At 41.7% G+C, this 23,227-nt stretch overlaps 1 protein-coding gene across 2 annotated transcripts in view; it reads left to right on the top strand.

Moving 5' to 3' along the window:
• The first annotated feature begins 8,930 nt into the window (after window positions 1-8,930).
• ST8SIA4 (ST8 alpha-N-acetyl-neuraminide alpha-2,8-sialyltransferase 4) overlaps window positions 8,931-23,227 on the top strand; it is a 50,864-nt gene continuing 36,567 nt past the window's right edge. The window contains exons 1-2 of one of the 2 annotated variants that reach the window (XM_015849477.2): window positions 8,932-9,418; window positions 13,599-13,730. In XM_015849477.2, the coding sequence (XP_015704963.1) occupies window positions 9,306-9,418; window positions 13,599-13,730 (245 nt within the window). In that variant the 5' untranslated portion in view covers window positions 8,932-9,305. Of the gene's footprint in view, window positions 9,419-13,598; window positions 13,731-23,227 lie in introns of both variants that reach the window. The other variant, XM_032441311.1, reaches the window with a different exon arrangement.

Genomic DNA, 23,227 nt, shown 5'->3' on the forward strand with positions numbered 1-23,227 from the left:
AAAAAAAAATCACCACGCAAACTCTACATTACTGGATGCACTATCATGTCTTTCAGATGCTTCCTTAAACACCATTTCTGCTGTCACAACCAAAAAGTATTCTAATAGCTGGTGTTCTGACTACATGCCTTATTAACAGCTAGGACAACTGAGCTCTTCCTGTCCCACATGGGTCTGAACTGGGATCCATGAGCTAAGGCTACTGCTGCTGAGTTAGAGAGGTTTTGGAACTAGTTTGGACTTAAGCTTTATTTGCATGCATGAGTCCAACGAAGGATCAGGACTACATCAACACTGATATTGGTCTCCTTCCCTTCTGCAATATGAGTAGGTCAATTAGCAGCTTAAGAAGGTGCTCACTGTCTCTTCACCCTGTCAGGAAATTCCTATGACTCATAAGGAAATTCTCTGAAGAGCTGTACCGTAATGAAGGTTTTCTTAACTCCTACAGTCTTCCTCGTGGGATACTTAAACTATAGGCCTGGGTTTAGAGTTAATAGAAAAGATGTTTTGTTCCCTTTACTGTCAAAAGAGTTGGACATTTGTTGTAATTAGAAAGAGGACTTCTAATGTAGTTGTAATTGTTTTAATTGTATATGCAATACACATATTGCTAAACTACAAGGATGGACATACAACCAGACATTTTCTTGTCTTTCATGCATCTGATCAAAAAGGTTTTTTTGTTTTGTTTTGTTTTTTTTTTTTTAAGTAAACAGCAGTATCCTAGCTGAACATAAGCAGAACTGTATCTAAGCAGTTAAGAGAGCCTGGGGCTAGAGCACAGGCTTAAGTGCATTCAAGCAAAGGAGATAACTGTTTTGTTCTCTCCTTTAAAAAACAGCTTTTCCTTTGGCTAGCACAGGAAAGGCAAAACAAGGAAATAGACACAAGTCTATGTATTTCTTACCTCAGTTTCTTCAGTGCACATTAATTGGTTGTGCTCTTGCATTCAAGAGATTTCATGATATTTCTCTAGACTTTCTCCTCCCTTCTCTTTTATTGAACTATATACATGGCTGTTTCTTTCTTTGCCAGTTCCCAAAACACTAATCTCTTCATCCTCAGCCTCCTTCTCTATTTCTTTTTCTCTTTTGTTTTTTCCTATTACATTCCTACTGTTCTCAAATCCTTATTTCTGCTTCCTGATTTTTTTCTTTTCACCCCAATCATAAAAAATATAGGATGATCACTTTCCCTGAAGGCAGTCTGTCCTGAGTCTCACTGAGAACAAAATATGGGAGGTGGTGTTCATCATTATTGAATTTCATGCACACAGCCTCTAGGAATATGATAGCCATTTTGATTTAAAGCAGTGTGGTTTTAGCTTTTCTGAAAGGTACAGTAGCTGATAGGCATTTTGAATTATCAGAAATTTGCATATATATACCAAGGTCTATGGGACATTAGCAATATCACATGTCACAAAGGTAATGAAGTAATGAAAACTGAAAATGTCCTGTTTTAGGTTGGCAGGTTGGCCACTCTCTGAATGATCACTCTACTTGAAATGTTAATCTGATTTACTCTACAACCATAAAAAAACTGTGCCTGGATCAGGGAAGTCTGCACACAATAGTGCGTGCCCCTAAATTAAAGACTCTTCCTTGCTGGTACACTGCAACTTCAGCTGGGGACTTCTGCACTGGAGGAATACCTGACTGCACAAAAAAAATAATAAATGTAAAACAGAGAACATGACCTCATTGGGATTTAGTTCTCACATGTCTAAGGAGCTGCTGTGGCATTTCTTCTAAAAATTAAGTTCTCTCCCTATCACGCACACAAAGAAACTTCACAGAGATTCATGCAAGTTTATTGCAGCTGTCTCCATATTATTGATCCTGAGGTTGTTCTGTAGAACATCTGCAAACAATAAGTCACCATTGCATATTAGTCACAAAAACAAAAGGGGAGGTGAATTTGAATACAGATTTTGACCTGCTTTTTATGTCTCTGAACATTAACAAAAATTTAAGCATCACTAACCCAAACCCTGAATCTTATACAATTGAATAAATGCACTTGACAGTGTAAAAATGTAATTTATTGGATCATCTTCAATCCTGCTGCACATAGAAAAGCAATTGCTTTATAAGGCTGATGCATTTGAAATGATGCTATTTGCAATGCTAGTAATGCTAAAGATGTAATACAGAACTGTTTCCAGTACAATAGTATGTAGATTACATTTCAAAGAGAAAGACATCTTAACAAAAGTATGCACGGATAATGACAAATAGAATCACAGAAGATATTCAGATTTTGACTGTAAGAGTATTTCTTTTGCAAAGTATTAGTGATTTGTGAACATTAAACAAACAGTGGAGATGTCTGGTATCTTTGCTTAAGCCATCAATGAAAATATTAAAAGATACTGATGTCTGGAAGAAACAGATCTAAGTAACAGATCTACAGAAATATGTTTCATAGAGTCACTCACTTTTTTACCTGGGGTTTCTTTACTACAACAAAGCTTGAACAGTTAATACTAATAAACATGTTGCAAAAGGTGGGGTTTAAAACTTAGCAAAAACAACAACAAAAAAACACTTGACAAGCCTATTCCTGAATCAGAAGATGAACAGATGACATTGCCAGCAGAGTATTCAGTATTCTGGTATAAGTTATTCTCTATGAATTCGAAAACTATACTGTAAATTGAGATATTTGCATTATAATCATAGGAAAATATATATATATATATGTATATATAAGGGACAGGAAAAAGATGCCTCACCTATCCTTTCAACATGGGTTAAGAATCCAGAGATTCATTTAGCCTCATCCTAAAGACACCCACTGATGGAAATGCTATCGCTTCTCCAGGCAATCTCTTCTAGTATATCTCTGTTCTCACTGTTAATGAGGACAGAATTAACGCAGAAGATATTTTCTGGGCACCGACACTCAACATGAAAAACCCTTAATGCAAAAAGGGCTTTATATGGTAATATGTTTCAATGAATGTAAATGTTTCAAGTCTTGAGCTGCTTTCTTCAGCATGAAATGAAGCCTTTTCAAGAACTCTTTGCCGTAGGAACTAATTAGCACTCTGAAATTTGAAATGCTTAAATGCATGATTATTTGTATTATTCACATTTTCACTTCTCTAGTAGTCTTCATGAAAGAAATTTTACTGTCATCACCAGCTGCCATGAAATAGGATTTACTGAACATGTTTCTAGGTCCACAAAGCTAAAACCAATTCTTTAATTCATATAAAATAAACCACACTGTTTGATATAAACTCTATTCATTATTTAAATACCATCAGATTGTATGAGAAAGAGGAAAGTATTTCAAGGCATAATTTAGGTAGCTTGTTAAAGTTATGAAGTGCTGTTGATGATACATTAAAGAAAGGTAATTAAAAGAATTGCTGAAGTGCTAGACATGAATGTTTAAATTCTTTATATGGTAAACTCATTTTGTGTTGTAATAAACTTTGTCATTGCAAATGAAATGCACCACCTGGCTCATTTATGTTAAATATATTATATATATGTATACTATATGCCCCAGATGCCTCTGCCTGTTACTTAAGTACCTCAGAGAGCTGCAGGAGAGAGGTGCGTTAGGAGAGAATTGCAGAATCACAGAATATACTGGGTTGGAAAGAACGCACAAGGATCATCTAGTTCCACTCCTGGCTCCACATAGGACCACCCAAAACTCAACCCTATGTTTGTAACCATTGTCCAGATGCTCCATTACCTCTCTCAGCTCAGGGTGTGCTCTTGGGGGCCTATTCCATACCCACTGCTCTCTGGTCTAGAACCTTTCCCTAACCACTACCAACCCCCTGACACAGCTCCATTCTGTGCCTCTAGGCCTTGTTGCTGCCACCAGAGAGAAGAGCTCAGTGCTGCCCTGTGAGGGCTGCAGCCGCCATGAGGTCTCCCCTCATGGTGCTCCTCTTATGTCTTAGAAAATCTGTAATAGCTTTATGTCTTTCTTGTACTGTGGCACCCACCCTGCATGCAGTGGTGGAGGTGAGGCTGCGCAGTGCAGAGTGGAGGTGGCGGTGCTGGGCCTGCTGCACCACAGGCTACAGATGGCCCTTTGGCCTCTAGGGCACACTGCTGCTTCATGTTTAACTCGCTGTCCCCCAGATTCCATTCCACAGCAGTTTTTCATTCTGTTAGTTCCCAGTACAAAAACATATACAGGGCTGCCACATCACAGGTGTAAAATCTGGCATTTGCTCTTCTAAAAATTAATGTGGCTTGTGATTTCCCAGCTCTTTAATTTGTTCAGATCTTTCTGCAAGGTCCGCTAGCCCTCAAGGGAGTAATCTCTCTACCCTCAGTTTAGTGTCATCTACAAACTTACTTAGTATGCATTTGAGTCCTGTGTCCAGATCATTTATAAAAACATTGAAGAGAACTGGCCCTAAAATGGAGCCCTGGGGAACCCCACCAGCAACTGGCTGCCAGTCTGATTCAACTGCATTTACTATAATTTTTAAGCCTGACCTATCAGCCAATTGTTTACCCATCGTATTATGTTTTTGCCAAGCTGTATGCTGGACATTTTATTCAGAAGGAGAAAAATGATACAGAAAGCTTTTCTGAAATACACAAAAAATTACATCAACTGTTTTCCTTTTGTCACCTAGGTGGGTAACCTTCTTATAAAAGGAAATTAAGTTCATTAAACTGGACTTTCTCCTCATTAATCCGTGTTCACTATGACCAACAACCATGTTGCCTCTGAAGCATTTTTCAGCAATTTTCAAGATAATCTTCATAATTTTACCAGACAGTGAGTCTGACAGGCCTATAATTACCAGGGTCTTCTTTCTTACTCTCTTGAAAATCAGAACAGCATTTGCCAGCTTCCATTTCACCTCTTCCAAATCACAAAACTATTGAAAAACAATATAGAGAGGTCTCACAATGACATCAGCCAGCTCTTTGAGTACCCTGGGATGAATCCCATCGGGCCCCATCAGTGTACATGCATTCAGCTGAAACAGCAAATCCCACACAAATTCACTATACTGAGAGTTAGTTTTTGAAATTGTAGTCCTCCAGTTATGGGCTCCGGAGTTTCCAGAGCCCATCATATTACAGACAGAAGTTTAGCTTGCATTAAATATCTTTCCTTTGCATCCCTGTTTGTGAAATGACTACCCTCATCAAATAATGGAACAATGTTATCTTTGGTTCTCCTGATGCTGTTAACAAACTTGGAAAAAAAAAACCAAAAACACAAAAAACCAACATTTTTCCCCCACAGTAACGGGCAGCTTCAACTCTAATTGATTTTTGTCTGCATTAATTTTCTCTCTGCAGTGAAGAACAGCATCTTTGCAGTCCTACCATGTTCCCTGACCTAGATTCCGATGTTCCTAGACATTACTGTTCCACTGGAATGGAAAAGAAAATCACAGCTCAGTCAAATTAGCCTTTTGCCACATATGCTTACTTCTAATATGTTGGAACTGCCTACTTATTTACTTTCAGGTGATACTCCAAAAGTGGCCAGCAGTGACGGACAGCAATACTCTTGAAAGCAGATTCCCATGCAACATTACTAACTAGTTCTTTAAGCCTGAAATTTGCTCTCCCAAAAACCAGGGTAGTAGCTTTGCTGACTGTTTTTCTCATATTATCAAAAATTTCATTCAACCATTTTATGATCACTGTGGCCAAGACAGCTGCCAATCTTCCACTGACCCATGAGATCATCTCTATTTACCTGTGCTGCTTAATGCATCTCAGGTCTGCCAGTGCACACTGTTAACTCAAATGTCTTCATAATCAACTGAAGCCACCAGATCCCTTTTTGTAGGCCTGTGCTACAGCTGCTCATCACAGACTATAAGGAGTTCCAGGATTGGACCATTCCAGGTACACAATCTGGTGTCTGCTTGTGCTAAATATCACACAACCAATGACTGACCAGCACTCTCGTCTATAAAGATTTCTCTTCAGGGCCTATCTACTCTCAAGGGAATTGGCAACTTCTTCCAAATAAATGTTGCTGAGAAACTTATTTAATATAGACCTAACTCAAGCTGCCAGGTCAATGATGAAAACATTGGAAAAAACAACAACAAAACAACAGGCCCTAAGATTAAGTTATAGGTGTCATGGTTTAACTCTAACCTAGACAAAACCAGGACACTAAGGAACCCCACGAGTGGTTGTCTACCACTCAGATGGTATTCTACGTTTTTCAGTTCAACCCTTCAGCTAATCGTGCACATATACCCAGCAGTATGCTGGACATTTTGTCCAGAAAGATGCTGTGACAGACAGTACCAAAGCTTTGTTAAAATCCAAAAACTACATCCACTGCATTCCTTTGGTCAACTAGAGGTGTAACCTTGTCTTAAAAAAATATTAAGTTAGTAAGACATGACTTTCCCTTCATGAAGCCATATCAGCTTTCTCTGACTGCTGCACTGTTTATCAGGTGTTCTTCAATAACTCCAGAAATTATCTTGTCCATATATTTACCAGGCACTGAAGTGAGACTGACAGGCCTGTAATTACCAGGGTCTTCTTTCTTGCCCTTCTTGAAAACTGGAATAACATTTGCCAGCTTCCAGTCGACTGGAACTTTTCCACATTCCCAATACTGTTGATAAATAATGGAGAGAGGTCTTACAGTAACGTCACCCAGTTCTGTCAGTAGCCTAGGATGAATCCCATTGGGCCCCACAGATTTATGTGCATTCAGTTGCAGCAGGAAATCCACATTCAGTATCAGCAAGGAGCTTGTCAGTCCTCCACTCGTGGTCCACCAACCGAGGCCCCACAGGTCCCAGGCCTGTCAACAGTGTTAAAGACAGAGATGGGGAAGGCCCTAAATGCCAGCTTTATCTTTCATCTCTTTTTTTTTGAGTGACCATCATCATTAAATAAAAAAACAATATTTTGTTTAGATCTCCTCTTATTGTTAATATACTTGAAAATAAAAACAAACTGTAATCACAGTTGTAATTGCGCTTGGTTTTAAACTCAACCATTTCATGATCACTGTGTCCAAGACAGCATCCAAACCATTGGTTCACCCATGAGACCATCTCTATTTACAAACAACCACAACCAAGAAGGGCACCTTTTCTGGTTAGCTCCCTGAGTACCTGCATCAAAAATTTCAGTGCATTCCCTGGACACAGAGACTGTCTGAAGCCAAATTCTTGCCCTCTCTAGGTGACAGAAGTAGTTTTTAGACAGACTGGTTGAATGCAGGTCAAGCACAGACAAAAAAAAAGTGCTCTGCTGAGCAGGGATCTCCCTCATTGTATCCATCCCCCTTAGTTCTTCAGTCTCTTTGATGTGAGCAGGTCAGACTTTGTATAGGGTGAAGATCAGCCTGCCCCTAGGAAGCTGCATCTTGAGCTTCACGGAAAGAAAGCATATCTGCAGATGAGGAAGAGGAAGAAGGCAGCAGCACACTACTTTCTGAACGTACACATGGCCTGGTATGAAACCAGGAGCTGCTGCTGTCATAAAGCTGTGCTGCTGCAGTGATCCTGTGAACTACCATCGTTTGTTATGGCTGGAGCCTCACCACCCATAATCACCACTGAGGATACAAGAATTGATTTTGAAATCCTCTGTATGCTTTTCAATATCTGTTGCTGATGAGCCCATATAGCTAGAAAAAATAATACAATAAGGTAATGTATAAAGAAGAGCATTACAGATGCTCAGCAGGGCTAACAGGACTGATGGAACCTTGACTTTCTTTGAACAAATGATATAGTTTGTACACTGGTATTAAAATGGGTGTTTGCTTTGTGTTATTTGTTTGTTTTTTTGTTTGTTTGTTTTTCAAAAAATAACCTGTCTGATACAAATTATATCAAATGAAATTTGCAGTTTTCACACACACACACACACACACAAATAGAATGAGTTTTTCTGCATTTGCTGGTGATGCTGTTTGGAGGTCACTTTCTGAGACAAGCTTTTTGGAGCTGCAGAAGTGCAGAGCGTGGAAAACAGAGCACTATCTGGCTTGTGTGAAAGGAAATTGCTAAGCTTCCATTCTTTCCCACTGAGGCTGAATTAAACCTTTCTCGCTAAATAAAATTGATTTTTAGAGCAACACAACTATTAGACACTCTGGCATCCTCAAGGATTTTTCGAAACCTTACTTTACTTACAGTGCCTGCGAGTGAATATTCTCTTTTGTAAGAAAAAAAACCAAAACCTACTCATCTCCCAGTTTCCTTGCATGTGAAATATCTGATACTGAACAATTCTGGAGACAGCCCATTAAACTAACGAGACACCGGCAAGGTTCTGTCGTCCTGTACTATCTCCCAGAACGTGGTGGAGTCACAAAATCTTCACGGCTTTCCGTGGGAGAAGAGCGGCGCTGATGCTGCAGCTTTGCTCCGTCAATGTGAACCTGTGTGAGCAGATCCCTGTCGCACAGAATGGGGACAGCGCGGGACAGCCCGGCCACACAGCAAAGGGCAAAACAACGCAGAGGGAAGCGAGCACAGCTCGTGATTTCTTCCTCATGTTGCATCATGTATTTGAGTTTCAGGTTTGTTTGTTGGGATTGGTTTGCGAGGAAGGGCCGTCTGGGGCATTTCATGCAAATCGTGCCCGCACAAGTTGACAACACAGAGTCGGTGTCGATGAAACGAGCGCCGGACAGCGGATGAACCCGCTCCTACAGCACCTTCCGAGGCGCTTCCGCCCTGACACCCCCGGGGACGGATCACCACCCCGAGACAGCGGCCACGTCCCCCCCGGTACCCCGTCCCGGCCGCCCATCCACCTCAAGACACGGTCCGTCCGCGGTATCAGCTGCACCCCCCCCTCGCGGCCCGCCGGACGCGCTGGGTGCCCGCCCCCGCACGGAGCCCATTGGCCGCGCTCCGCCCGCCACCGCCCCGCCGCGGGGAGGGAGGCGCCAGCGTCGCCCTCGGGCCGCCGCCGCCGCCGCCGCTAACGGAGCGAGGTCGGCGCGGAGCGGGAGCGGCTCAGAGCGGGGCGGCGGCGGGAGGAGCGGAGCGGAGTTGTGCCCCGGGCCGAGGGGAGCGAGGAGCTGCCTGCGGGCCCAGCAACCGGGCAGGGCAGGGCAGGGGGCAGGAGAGCCAAACTAAACGCCCAACAGCCTCCGGCATCCGCGGCTGCCCGCTTTCTTTCTTTTTCTTTTTCTTTTTTTTTTTTTTTTTTTTATTCTTAATTTTTTTTTCTCCTTAAAATCATTCCGAAAGAGAAACATCACTGTGTTTTTTGGCACACTGCTCCGCGTGCGGAGTTGATTTCCGCGCACCGCTGACAAACAAAGGAAAAGGGGGAGGGGGACCGCGCTTCGCAGAAGACATGCGTTCCGTCAGGAAGAGGTGGACTGTGTGCACCATAAGTCTCCTCCTCATCTTTTACAAGACCAAGGAGATCGCGCGCACTGAGGAGCGCCAGGAGGCTCCGCTCGCCGGGTAAATGCGGCGCCGCGCCGGGAAGGTCCCCGCGGGGACGGCGACGCTGTCCTGGGGGCTCCCCGGTTCGGCATCCCTGAACCCCGCGGTGTGCTCGCGGCCGCGGCTCTACCGAGGGCCGGGAGGGTCCGCCCAGAGCAGAGTGTGGCCCCGGCCCCCGCCCCGAAGTTTGTCCGAGCGCTGTGCGTAACTCGGGGCATTCCGTCTGCTCCGGGCACTGCTCTGCTGGAGAGCCGCCTCTGCCCGCTGCCAGCCTGTGGAAATAACAGGCGAAAAGTCCCTTCCCGCTTTGTGCTGCGCCTCAGCTTTCTCTTTCTTTGTTGGTCACCTTGGCCATGTACTCGCTGCCGACGTTACTCTTCTCCCTCATAGCATGCACCCATCCTGTGCAGGAGTTGGGTGTTCCTCCCGGGCTGCCTCTTTCCCGGCAGGGGTAACCGGCACCGTTCGGTGGAAGGATGCGTGAATCCCGCGGGCACGGTCAGCCCGGTGAGGGTGGGGAGAGGGCTCGTTCCTCGTGTTCCCCCGTGCGCGTCTGCTGCGGTGATATGCGCTCACCATCGGTTCTCTTTGGGTGTAAGCCCTTAGAGGGGAAGGTGTAAAGTTACTGAAAGTGCCCATAGGAGCCCGGAGGGAGCGAGGGCAACTGCAGGCTCCGTGCGTTCCTGCACACCCCTCTGTCACCTCGGGAATCGGGGCAGAAAGCACGTCTTTCCCCAGCTGCTGCTCGGGCGCAGCGCGGCACAGTGATGCAGGACGCATCTGGGGCAGCTCTGCGGTGCAGCGGGGCAGTGGTGTGGTGCCTCGTAGGATCAGCAGGTCGTAGAATGAGAGAATCACGGAATATCCGGAGTTGGAAGGGACCTGCCAAGATCATTGAGTACAACTCCTGTCTCCACACAGCACCACCCAAAAATCAGGCTGTATGAATAGGGCTGGTCATGCCTCTCTGCGCCTCTGGTGTTGTGTTTGGTACTCGAGGCATTAAGGGTTTTCATAACTTGCTGTAACTTTCCCTGTTGTCCAGTTTGGGTGTGATGCTTCTGCTGCAGTGCTGTGGCACCCATGGATTTGGAGATGTATGGAAGTGTAAAGTGTTTAGGTTGTGGGGTGCACCGAGGTTGGTGTGAAAACAGAGCTGTGAGGGACAGTCAGCCTCAAGCAGAGGTAGTGTGTTTCTTAGCAGACAGTTCTTCTTGTCAAAGTAGGGGAAGGTAAATGATTCAGGAATTAGTCACTAGGTAAAGCCCGTATGTGCCAGAAAAGTCCCCTACATGTTATGATGCATTCTATTTGGCATTATTTAAGAGGGACTAAAGAGAACCAGTGCATTAACAAAAGTGTGTTTAGTCATAGGTATGTATGTCTTCAGCAGTGCTTCAAAGCAGAGCCATAAGGCACCAGTCCCAGGTCACTGAGATGCTTGCTTTGGTGGCAGCGGGACCTCCTGTGCAGGGTGGAAGGTGATGGAATGAGGGCCCTTCACACCCACTGTCCTGTGCTTTGCTGGAGGACCACAGCTGGGTGCACTGTGACCATCTCCCACCACTGCTGGCATGAGGCTCCCTTCCTCTCTGGTCTCTCTGGTATTCATGGATTGTTCCTGGCTGCCACACAGGAGATCCAACTTGTTTTTCTGTGGGATGTGTTACTTCCAGAAGCGCCAGGAACAGAACTGTGAAGGTGGGAGGTGGTCTGTTAGGGGTTTTTGGTAGCACCACAGTTAGATCCTAGGTGTTTGAAAACTGGCTGTTTGAGTGATTCCCAGGCATGTGCTGGTGTCATCTGCTGTGTTTTCATAGATAAGTTTTCACAGACAGTCTTTGCAAAAGTGTGCCTGGTGTCCTCTTAAAGGTTATGCTAGTAATGAAATATTCATTACATGGAAGGGCTGTTTCCTACACATCATTGTCTTGGTGTGAAATATACCTCTTAAAGCTGTAAGGCAGTTACTCATATTTGGTGAACCATGAATAGGAGAAGAGACCGTTGTCCTGTGTTGTCTGGGTCAGATTGGTCACCAGAGGAAGCTGGGTTGGGGCTGGGGCTGAAAACATCAAAAGTAAATGAAGGGGAGCATGAAGTGAACGCCTTTGTGTTCGTGCTACAACCTTAGTGCGCAGGACCTTATTTTAGTTCTTGAGAACATAATTCAACATTGTTCTGCTCCACTGTATAAAAATCTGTGCAGTTCAGTGCATGTCTAAATCACGAGTGCAGAAGACAACCACATTTGGAATGCAAGGGCACCGTAGGTGGTGTCAGCATCATTTCTCCCTGAGTTGTGTCACCTGTGCCACTGTTAAGGTGCCTCAGGACTCAGTGGTGCTATCTGTGAGGTGCTTTCAGGCTGGGTGCTTTCCCCAGATGCATTTTGGTATTTATTTTGTTAGATGTATACAGTTGATCTCACCACAATAAAATATATGTGGTTATCCACAGCCATTATGGGAATTTTTAAGGAGTAATATAATAATAATAAAAAAGGATAGCGAAAATATTAATTACATTCTGACTATTGAATTCAGAGTGTTCAGCAACATCCTTCCAAATTAGAGTGGGGAGGATGGTTTGCAAGCACATCGTGTACATACATAATTGCTTACAGTGGTAGGTTTTTCAGTAGGTGGCACTCTTACCTATGAGTCAGTGCAGTCAGTGCTGGTGCTGCAGTGTGCTGGCATAGGAGAGGGAGGGAGAGTGCTGTCGGTGATGCTGGGCTGCTTTTGGCTTTGTTGGTTTGTTGGTTACAGGGACTCTGCAGTCGTAGCAGCTTTTGCAAATGACCACCTGCTACAAGATAAGACAGCTTAATTAATGTCCCACTGAAGGATAGTTCAAATTTAGCCTGGTGTATAATTTACAAAGTCATTGAATCACAGAATCCTTAGAGTTGGAAGGGACCTTTGGAGGTCAACTAGTCCAGCTCCCCTACAATGAACAGGTCAGGTTGCCCAGGGCTTGATCCAGCCTTGGTTCAAACGTTAATGCTGAGCTTAGTGCAGCTGTATACTGTAATAGTTCTCATTAAGGGCCAGGATCCAGGTGCTTTGTGTACTTACAGCCACAGGAGAATAAAAGCCAGCCATCCCCTGGATGACCTTCAGCCACACATCTTTAATCTTACGTCCTGGTGGTAGAAGGGCTGGTGGTCATGAGTTCTGTTGGCAAGCCAAGTGGTTCTTTATTGTTGGTTGTATTTCAGACCATGCTTATTAAACTCATAAAGACACTTCTGTACATTACTGTGATGCATGTTCTTTCTTTGTTACATTCTGCATGGTAAAATGTTAAATCTGATTTTGATATATTTGTATATATGCGCATTTATTTGTACATACATATATGCATATGTGTATGTATATATGATATATTTGTGATTAACAGCTTTGATTGAACTGAGCTTAATGTCGCTTAGGGGGAAACAGTGTAGAAGATAATGAAAGCATACAGTGATAAAACACAATTTAGGCTTTATGCTGTGCTTGCAGTGTTCTATCATTTGTTTTATCTGTGTGACCCTGTTGATGAATATAATTATAACTGATAAGATTTATGATTCTTCATCAGGTACTCTGTGGTTGTCAGCCACAGCTTACTACAGTTCTTTCTTTACTCGCATAGCTACCAGAATTTCAGTATGAGGTAGATGAAGAGGTTTAAAACAACTGAAATTGTTTGGATACATGCATGCAAAAGTTTCGTGGATGGAAATTTTGTGTGGTTAAAGCCATTAATGTCCAAAATTCCTCTCATGAAAGTGCTAGTGGGAGGGAGAGTCTGTGAGGCAGTTACTGTGTGCAGTGCGGCCAATTGCTGGGGGAAAGATTGAAAGTTACCATTTAGTTCTTAGTTTAATGCTGGAAATTTGTAACACAGAATTGCAGAATCTGCTTGTACACCTGGAATTTGGTGTAGATTCACATTTTAGAGTTTATTGTCTTTATTTTTTTAAATATGTTTCATTAAAAACAAAAACATACTAGAGCTCTTAAGTGGAACATTAAAGTATTAGATATAGACGTCTCAAAGGATACTCATAGGGAGAGCTTATTTTCTGTAGAGAGAAGGGAAGATAACGGCTTCTTTTTGTGAAGAAAAGGCAATAGTGCCTGTGAAGTAAGGTGCTTAAAAACAGAGCTAGCCATTCTGTGACTGTCTTTTCTATGTTACATTGCAGAGATGGTGAGCTGAGTTTGAGTCGATCAATGATCAATAGCTCTGATAAAATAATCCGAAAGGGCGGCTCCGCTATCTTCCAGCATTCTGTAGAAGGTTGGAAAATCAATTCTACTTTGGTACTGGAGATAAGGTGAGTGTCTTACACAGTTCATTTCATATTACTACTGCCTACAGTTCTTCTGGTTCGGAACAAAGTCATTTGATTTACTGTTGCAGGTGTATGTTTTATAACTGTACTCTCTAAAGGTGCAGTGTTAAATGCAACTAAATGCCATTAGGCTGCAACGTAAAGTCAACCTTTGTAAGAATGAATAAAATGTTTTCACCTGGCTATGTCAGTCAGACCTTGAGGACAGTATCTGCATTATGCATGTTGTCAAGAGCCCACTTGGAGTCAGTAATGAGAAACTGGTACTTGCAGGATACGGTTTCCTCTCATCCTAGAGGCCTAGAATAGGACAGATGTAGCCTGAAAGTACCTATTTTTCTTCCTAACTACAAAGGTGTCTCAGGCAGGTGACTTAGATGTAGGAGTCAAGAGCTGGGACATGAGGTGCTGACCTCCCTGAGGCTGGTCCGAGTCAGAAGGTCAGACACCAGTGATGCTGACAGTCTCATACAGTTTTCTTTTTTTTTTTTATTTTCAGAAACAGAGTGGCCAGAAAGAGCCTTAGGCTCATATTGAATGTGGGAGCACAGTAGAAGAATAAAAGCAAATGGTAGCTCTGATGTGTCTTAACAGAGTGGGCCTGCCCATGCTAGGGCCTGAGGGAAGAGCAAGTGAAAGCTTCTGAGTACTATATTGCCATCATATTTTCCTTGTCTCAGTTAGTGAGGTGGGCAGACAGCAGGAGGGAAATGTGGGGCAGGGCTTAGCAGTGTGGGGCTTAGGAGAGAAACATGAAAGTGAACAACCAATTTTAGATGCAGTTGTTTATCAGAGTAGCCTTAACTTTTGGAATATTAGGATGCTGAATTGGAATTTGATCGAATTAAACTGGATTTTCAATGTGATTGTTCTTTCTGCCTTTTTTCTTCTTTCTTTTCCTTTTTAAAACAAACACAAACAAACTAACTAAGAGAACATGTAAGGCCAGCCTAACAAAACCCCTAAACTAGCAGTCTTTCAACTTACGAAAGCGTGGCTTTTCTCAATGAGGAACTCTGGAATTTTTTTTAATGACTACAGTTCTGTGTTTTTAATTCTAAAACACATAGAGAAACAAAGAACTGTAGGACCACTAAATGATATGTGTTGGAAGAGACCTCAAAGATCATCTCGTTCCGTCCCCATTGCCTTGGGCAGGGCTGCTACCCACCAGGTCAAGCTTCCCAGGAACTCATCCAACATGGCCTTGAATGCCTCTTGAGCACATGGTTACCTCAAAAACGATTTATATGTTCACAGTGGTAGTAAAAGCAGTGAGCACCGTATTTGTCACCCCATTCTGGAGCTCCTCTAATGTGACAGGTGAAGTGCGTTCTCACTGCAGCAGCAGAGAATGAGGTCAGGGATGAAAAGCATATCAAGAATTGAGGTAGGCAGTGAACTACGCTGCTCTTTATACTTTGGATCCTGTAGATGTGCCTCAGTTCTGTGGTGCACTGTGGTATTCTGTCCCCTGTCTGGGCTCTGCGCTGCTTCCCAGGCTAATATCAGTGAGCACCTGGTAGTCAGCCACCACAGATGCACTGCCAGGCCTCAGCACTGGAGTTTTTCCCAGGAATGTCTGTCTTTTGTCACCTGTCTGGTCAGTGTGCTGGCCAGTTGCTCCGAAGGTAGGCTAGGAAAGATACGCAATGTCCTGTACTGATATCTAAAATTCATATGCATGTAACAGACAGTTCAAGTTGTACAAATAGGAAGCAACTTCAGAAGAATACTGTAGAATTTTCAAATAATATATTATAGTTTTGAAGAAAACAGCACACTGTCTTACTTGTGAAGTAAACAAACTTGGAAGCCACTGAGAGACTGTAAGTAGAAAAAGGTAATTATCCTTCTTAGTCATCCAGTTTTTTGGAACAATCAATTATCCTATTTCAGAACCCTCTACAACCAATACACCTTTACTGCTCAAGCCAAACAACAAGCTAGTAAAAAATGTTAAAATAGATTTTTGATTAAAGTTAAAAGAGAAAGTGAAACTTGAGTTATGCACATTTCTCTCCTGCTTCAGAAGCAGCATACATCATTCAGACGGGGTAAAACAGTGGTTGAATGCCTTTGAGTTTTTTTGTTTTTTTGGTTTTTTTTGTTTTGTTTTTGAAGTCTGTAACTACAAGAGTATAATCTCAATCTACCCCCAAAAAATGAGTTTCGAAATCAATACCTTTTCCTTATTGTTGGAGGTGGGGGAGTTCTGCCATTTTAAAAATAATTAATGTGCTCTGAGGAAGCGTATGGTGTGAACATGTGGTGTTTCTTAAAAATGGTAGGGTGAAGAATGATTTTTGTCTCAGTAGCGCAGGTAGGAAAAATAATTATCCTGAGCACGGTATATGAAAGGAGTTCATGAACCTGCTAGTCTTACCCTCTCCAGAAACTTCTCTGCTAATATGTGTAGCATATTCAGTTATGGTATTCAGCAATGAGGAAGGGAACTTTGCAGTACTTTCTCCTGAGGATCCCCTTGTGAAATGTGTTCTGTTCCTGATGCTGACTGAACAATACACATTATTCTTCCATTTTTGCATGAGGGTTGCCATAACCTTTCTTCCCCATTTCAGCAGCAAGAAGCACCTTAACCTTAAACATTTTTACACTAACAGGGTTAACTTCAAATGTAACTAGCAATCTCCTGTAGTGCTTTCATGGGTAAACTAACTCTTCAGCCCTCCAAAGAGCATTACACTCACTGTGAAGACCATGAGGATGATTCATGCTATTACTGCAACTGTTAATGTGAGCAGCGATACTCTTGTGGTTGAGTGTCATCCTAACAAGTAACGGTAGGAAAGAAACATTTAAAAAAAGCTAGCACCTTTTCAATGATGTGTAAAAAAAACTTAGCACTTCTAAGGAGTGGAGAAATAATTTGTTTAACTATTAGCATACAGCCTAGAGACATTTCATAAAACTTTTCATCACTCATAAACTGCAGCTACCTTTATGTGTTACATCAGCTTGACACCCACAGTGACTATTTTAAAGCATGGAAAATATTTGTCAGTGAGTTTTGCTGTGTGCAAGGACTGTTCTTTAGTGGTATGTCTGGACGCTGCTGTCTGGCAGCTGGAGTGTTACGCTTTGTTATTATACTGTGCTGCTTTCCCTGTACGGTCGTGTGTTTGGTTTTATTAGCTCAGGATAGTGACCAGTTTCTGTCAAGCATAAAGGCCATATGGGTTCTTGGCCAGGTCAGGCCTTAGTGGGTTGGTGAGTGAAAAGCTTAATTATCTGGACCCATAAAGGTTTCACAGGGTGTCTTGTGTAATAGAATGCTCTCTCTCTGGGACCTTGCAGCCAGAAGAGATGGGGGAATGTAGCAGCTGTTTTGGGAGGCCAAAGCCCTTTTAGGAGATGCTAGGCAAGCATTAAAATAAAGTACTAGGCTTTCTGTGATTGAGGAAGGAATGATGATGTCATTAATTACAAGAGACTCTAGCAAATTTGCTCTTTTGCCGGTCACAGTTGCTCTAGCGGGAGAGTGATTTTTCCAACTGATGTTACCTACTGATTGCTGACAACTTCTTTGAAAAATAATAAGTAATTCCTGTGCCTGAGGGAAGAAGACTGCTTGTTTGACTCCCTCTCTGTCAGAATGATTTCAGCCCTGTGTAAGGACAACACACCTTCTGCAAAATTGTGCATTTTAAGTCCTTCTTATTCTTAGTAGAAATGTCAAGGTTTTCCTGGTACAGGAACTGGGAAATTTCAGTTGCATAAGGGGCTGTACCTTCAAACAGGAGAGGTGTGGCTGAGATGATACAGACCTCACTGATGGGGGGGACTGATGCTAGCACTTCTGTAGCCTGTGTGAAATCATATAATTGCGTTGTGAGGTTTCAGGATGGGACTTTATTCTTCCACTTATTTTTGTTTAAATGTGGGCATGTGTTTTTGTTGAAGGAAGCAGATAGAAGCTTTGAGTTTTGGGAAAACAAAATGAAAAACATGATGCGTGTCTAGGCTGTATTCATCTCTTTACAATGTGAGAGAGTGGAAATTTCCCTTCAGAAAAGTGTGAGAACTTCTAAGATGTTAACAGCATCATTTAAAAAAAGTACAAAAAAATAAAACAAACAACATTGTGACTTCCCTCTGAAGAGTTTTGATTGTTATCATTGTTTATCTTTCAAGTTAATGTGAAACAGCTATGATAAGACACTGAACAGCAAGTGATAGACACTAAGCTGGCACTGGAACAGTGAAATTGCTCTGAAGCTTTTGTAGGAGCTTTCGGAGGTTTTAGAGCCAGCCATTCTGTTTCTTCCAGATTCTGAGGCCTGCGAACTGGGGCTTTCCAGTATGGTTTAGTCACAATAAGCTTTAGAGGTTTTTTCCTCCTCCTTCCTTAAACATAAACTGGAAATTCAGTGTTCTCTATAATTTGAGGCGGTTAACTCCTTTGACCCTTTTTCTTTGATTCTAGCTTTCTCGAGTGCATGGAAAGCTGAGGTATTTCTAGCCTTTGTATGTTAAGCAGCAGTGAGGTCATGCTGTGTTTAAAAGTCCACTCTTCCTTTTGCTTGTAAGCTCTGAAGATTTGTAGCTCAATTATGATAGCTCAGTTATTGTAGCTGGCTTAGTGTATGCTTCAGCTGCTGAAGTGACCTTTTGTGGTCAAGGAGGAGTGTGGTGCCCTGAAAGTGGTGAGGGGGTGCTAGCATGGAAACAGTGAGCAACTGCCTGTTAGCCAGCACTTGTGTTGGTCGTCTGTGGGCTGGTGATTGCCATGAACCTCTCTTTCCCTTGTTAGATGCAGTATGGATAGTTTTAACGAATCATGTCTCCACAAGTGAGAGTCTACAATGACTTAAGTGGAGCAGGAACTTCCTGAGAGTGAGATGTTACTGGGCATATGCTAATTATGTATCAAAAGAATTGCTTACATGGTTTTGTGAAAAAAAAAAACAACAAAACATCAAATGAATCCCAAAATATCTAAAACTTGAAAAGCCTAAGTTCATTTTAAGAGAGATCTAAGACAGCAAATTAGCTAACTCTTAAATTATAAGTGTGATCAAGACAATATTTAGAAATCTAAATAACTACTTCTGGTTCATTTCTTTATGGAGAAAAAGAAAAACAAAGCAAAAAAAAAAATAATCAACCAACCTCTATATGTTTGTAGATAAGTAGCCACTGGCCTTTCAGTAATAAGTAGCTCTTTAGAAAAACAACTACAAAAAACTGTAGTTTTCTTAGCATGTGAAAAACAGTCCAAGTAGTTGGATGAAATGCACATGCAGAAAACTAACAAACCAGTCTTAATTTAGGAGGAATCTCCATGTGATCGGTACACGCAGAGACAGCATTGAAAGCATGTCCTGGAAAGGAACGATAGTTAATCAAACATACACTGTAAGTATCTCTTTCAGTGCTGAAGGCAAGCAAAGAGGTGGAGAGCACTGCTCCTTTGGAACAGTATTTTTAGTGTTCTTAAATAATAACAACAGAACAAGAGAGAACTGCAGTAACATGAGGTCACAGCCTGCCCTTCTTGACAGCTGCAACTCCTCTTTGCCATCAGAGGAAGCAGGGATGTTTGCACCTAAGTTGGTTTTGGTCAATGGGATTTCTGTGTTTCTCTTTGACTGAAAAAGAACTTTTTTAAAAAAGCTCTTCAAGGAAAGAAGCAATTAATTGGCAAAAAAGGTATGTGTTGCCTTGTCCATTGTACTTGGGGGTGTCAACAACTGAGAGCCACCTTCTGTCTTCCACATGGGAAGGGTGAAGCAGTGTCATTACTTGCAGGACTTATTATCAAATTGTTTAAAGGCCTGAGTAAATCAGTTGGAAAAAGTCTGCAGGAGAGCAACAAGAAGTGTCAGTGACCTCAAACACATGACCTGTATTTAAAAATAAATAAATAAATAAATAAATAAATAAATAAATTCAATTGGATGTCTTCCAATGAAGGTTCTTGCCAAGACTTAGCAGTTATCTGTCCTCCACATGCAAGGTAAATGAAAAAACAGGCTTCAGTTGCTGTGAGAAAGGACCACACCAGCAGTAGGAATACTGTGCTCCAGTAAGGGTAGGAAAGCACTGAAATTAATTAAGGTTGTGAAAGAGTTTCTTGAGTCTACACTATTGGGGAGGTTGCTAGGACTAAGTTGGAGAAATGTGCAGGGTGATCTTGAAGAAGATGTATCTTCAGAGGGGCAGGGTGTGGACTAGGTAATCACTCAGTCCTTCTATTTCCATAAGGTAGTAGCTGGTGACTTAAACTCAGCTAGCTACCTCAGTACTGAGGATACCAGTCAGGCACTTCTACAAGTCATGGGAGTTCCCAGCCAGAAAAGCCAGAGCACTCTGATGACAAGGTTTTCCAGCAGTGCCATGCACATAAAGGAGAATTTTCCCTGGAAAGGTATTTCAGATGGAGTTGTTGCCTAATTTGGCTTTCATTGGCAGAACATATATTAGTGTTCTTGACCACTGTTTAGAAATTTATTTGCAATCTTAAAAGCCAAGTATTTAAATGGTTTCTTTTTCTTAATAATCCACAGAGTCTGGAGGCAAATGAGGAAGAGTTAACCACTGTGTAATTGTAAGTGTAGTTGTGTAGTTCAAAGTAAAACCAGAAAATGCGTGTAAGTAGAAAAATGTCACCACATTGCTCTGAAATAATACACGTCATATTGTTTGGAAAGCTGTTTGAAGACAGTGCTATCTGTTACATATCTCTTGTCAGATAACCAGGAGTTGTACTCAGTGTTTAGATATTGTGAACATCTGGTTTTGGTCACTGAAGAAAAGCCCCAGGTCAACTACATGTTGTGACACCATGTTTATGTAAGTCATGTAAACAGGTTGTGGACAGTTGCTTGGCTCCAGATAAGCCTGAGCCCTGTCTACCTCACCCGCCCACAAAGGGCTCAATTGCAGTTTTATTCATCCAAACAAAACTTGTAGACCACCTCAAATGAAACAGTTCTGCTCCATGTTCTATCTTAAGGTAGCAGAAGCTCCATCTATTTAACACATTTACTAAAAGGTTCACTAAAAGTTATGCTGTTTTTTTTCCTTCCTCTAACTGAATATGCTTTTGAATTTTGTGTTCATCAAGATGTGAATTAGCATTTACTGAAAATTAGAAAATTATTCTTCAAGTCCATTTATTCAGCCTTTTTGTGGCTTTTTGTGGGAGTTTTTCTTTTTTTTTTTTTTTTTTTTTTTTTTTTGCCTTGGGACAGAATAGAGATTTAAAAATGCTCTTATTATTAAACAGCATCAAGACTGAGACACCCATATGTGTTTCATGGTTCGTAGTTATCATATCCTTTAGCATATCTTTTTATCTCAACCCTTATGTGAAAGCGGGAAGTTCTGCTGTCTCTATGGTACAGATGAGTCAACAGCAGAGAGGAACTTAAAACAATAATATGAACATCTGCATTCCTAATCATATTTCCTTTAATATTAAAAATACATATTTTAATGCTGACATTATTACACATTTCTTATCAGCACAGGGATTCTTATACATAATTTGTATCTGTGCGCACAATAGAATTTTCTAATGAAAAATTCAGACTTAAAAATTCCAGCTGTTTAATATGTGGCTGGCTGTATTGATCTGATTTAGGTCCTCTTGAGGTTTTCTGGAGAAATTTCCAGAGTATATGTAAGACCAGTGACAGGTAAAAAAGATTTGACTGTGAATTATTAAATAAGTAATGGAAGCTAAGGCACTTTTTTGCTTTTATTTTTTGGCAGTGTTTGTATAACTTAACTGCCTACCTCTTATATTTTGGAATAATGCAACAACATAGCAACATTTGTGCATCAGAGTACTTGTTACACAAACATTCAGGTCTGTTAATTCCAGATATCAGGTATGGGTGCCTGAAATAATTAAAGCAAAGGTGGTAGAGATCATGTGTGACTCTTTTTTTTTTTTAGACAGAGCCCTAGATTTCATGTAATTTATGTTGTGTTTTCTGGTTTAGTTGTGGTCACCCCACTGCATTATGCATTATGAAATAAGTCTCTGGATACTTTGGCTGATGCTGTTGGTAACTTTCAGTGCATTCATCATCCCTTACAGCCAGTGGTCTGGTGGTGGATCTTAGATAATAAATAATAATTCTGTTCTAATAATTCTAGTCACTTATAGTGCTGCTAGATCAGACAAGTCATTCTTTCGTGCTCTTATTTATTTATTTATTTGTTTGTTTATTTTCCTTATAATTTTATAGCAGTTTTTGTATTTGTTGTGGAGTATTCACAAAATGAATCCATCAGCCTGTTAGGATTAAAGTTCATCAGACTTACAGGCTGATGTGAAGCCTTTGCCGTGTGTTACAGAAATACTTTATCTGGCCCTTTACACCAGATGCTGAAAGTTTTCCGTACTCTGAATTTTAATATTCTCCACCAATCTCCCTTATTCTGAGACACTCAGTGCAAGCTGTCTTTGCCCCAGTGCTCCTTCATTTATACCTGACAACTGTAAAAGACACCCCAGAACATTCTTTTTTCCCCTTTGTCCTGGTGTATCAAGTGAGAGGAAGCACTCAAAAAAAATATTTTTATCCTGTTTCCCTTCCCCTATGGCTTTTAAAGTCAATTCCAGGCTGAGTGCTTTGTGTAATGGCAAGGTTTAGACTTGCTCTTTCCTCTTAAGGCGGTGACAGAAGAGCTGTCTGGTCATGGTTTTCCTCTAGTTCATTCCTTTTTACTTGAGATTATTTCTCCTTCATGTTTCTCAGCGGGTGTTGCAGCTGCTGGAGCAGCATCTCTGGTTATCTTTTCCTGTTTTGTTCTGCTTTAAGGAAGTTCTGCTCTAAATGTTGGTTACGCAAAAATAGCGTTCTCTTACTCAAGAAATAGTCTATTTTAAATCCTATTTTATCTGCTGACAGCAGTGGAAAATGTGAAGTTACTGCTTTTCTTCTTGTCTTGTTAGTATTACAGAACTAGAAAAAAGAAGTATGTTTATATTAACAGCTATGGGGATGACCTACCTCAGCTCGGCAAGTCCTATCTGTTCCATATTGGACTTCAGCATGAGCTTAAATTCAGGCATGGTATTCACACCTGCTCACAAACATTCACACTTTACAGTGCAGGCATGGGCATGGGTGCATGGCACAGTGGCCATCCTGAGGTAGCAGCGCCTCCTGCAGCTCTGACCTTCTATAGCTTTTTATCCCAGAGAAGGATGTGTACTACAGACTTCTTGAGACTACTAGTGCAGGATTCAGTCCGTACTTTAGTCCTTAAAAGAGTTTTAAAATGCTTGCTTACATACTTAAGAGTGCTTTAGCATTTGCCACCTCACCATCAGGTGTAGGTTATCATGATTTAACTTTTGCAGCTGACTTTGAAGCAGATGCACTTTACCTGTTATTTTCTGGGCACTGTGGGTATACGGATGCGTAATTATCTTAGTGCCTTGATCTGTGGTAGCTTGTTAAGCCCTGATCTTGATCATGGATATCTGAACTCTGTGA

Source organism: Coturnix japonica, chromosome Z, assembly GCF_001577835.2.
Source record: "Coturnix japonica isolate 7356 chromosome Z, Coturnix japonica 2.1, whole genome shotgun sequence".
NCBI classification, from domain to species: Eukaryota; Metazoa; Chordata; class Aves; order Galliformes; family Phasianidae; genus Coturnix; species Coturnix japonica.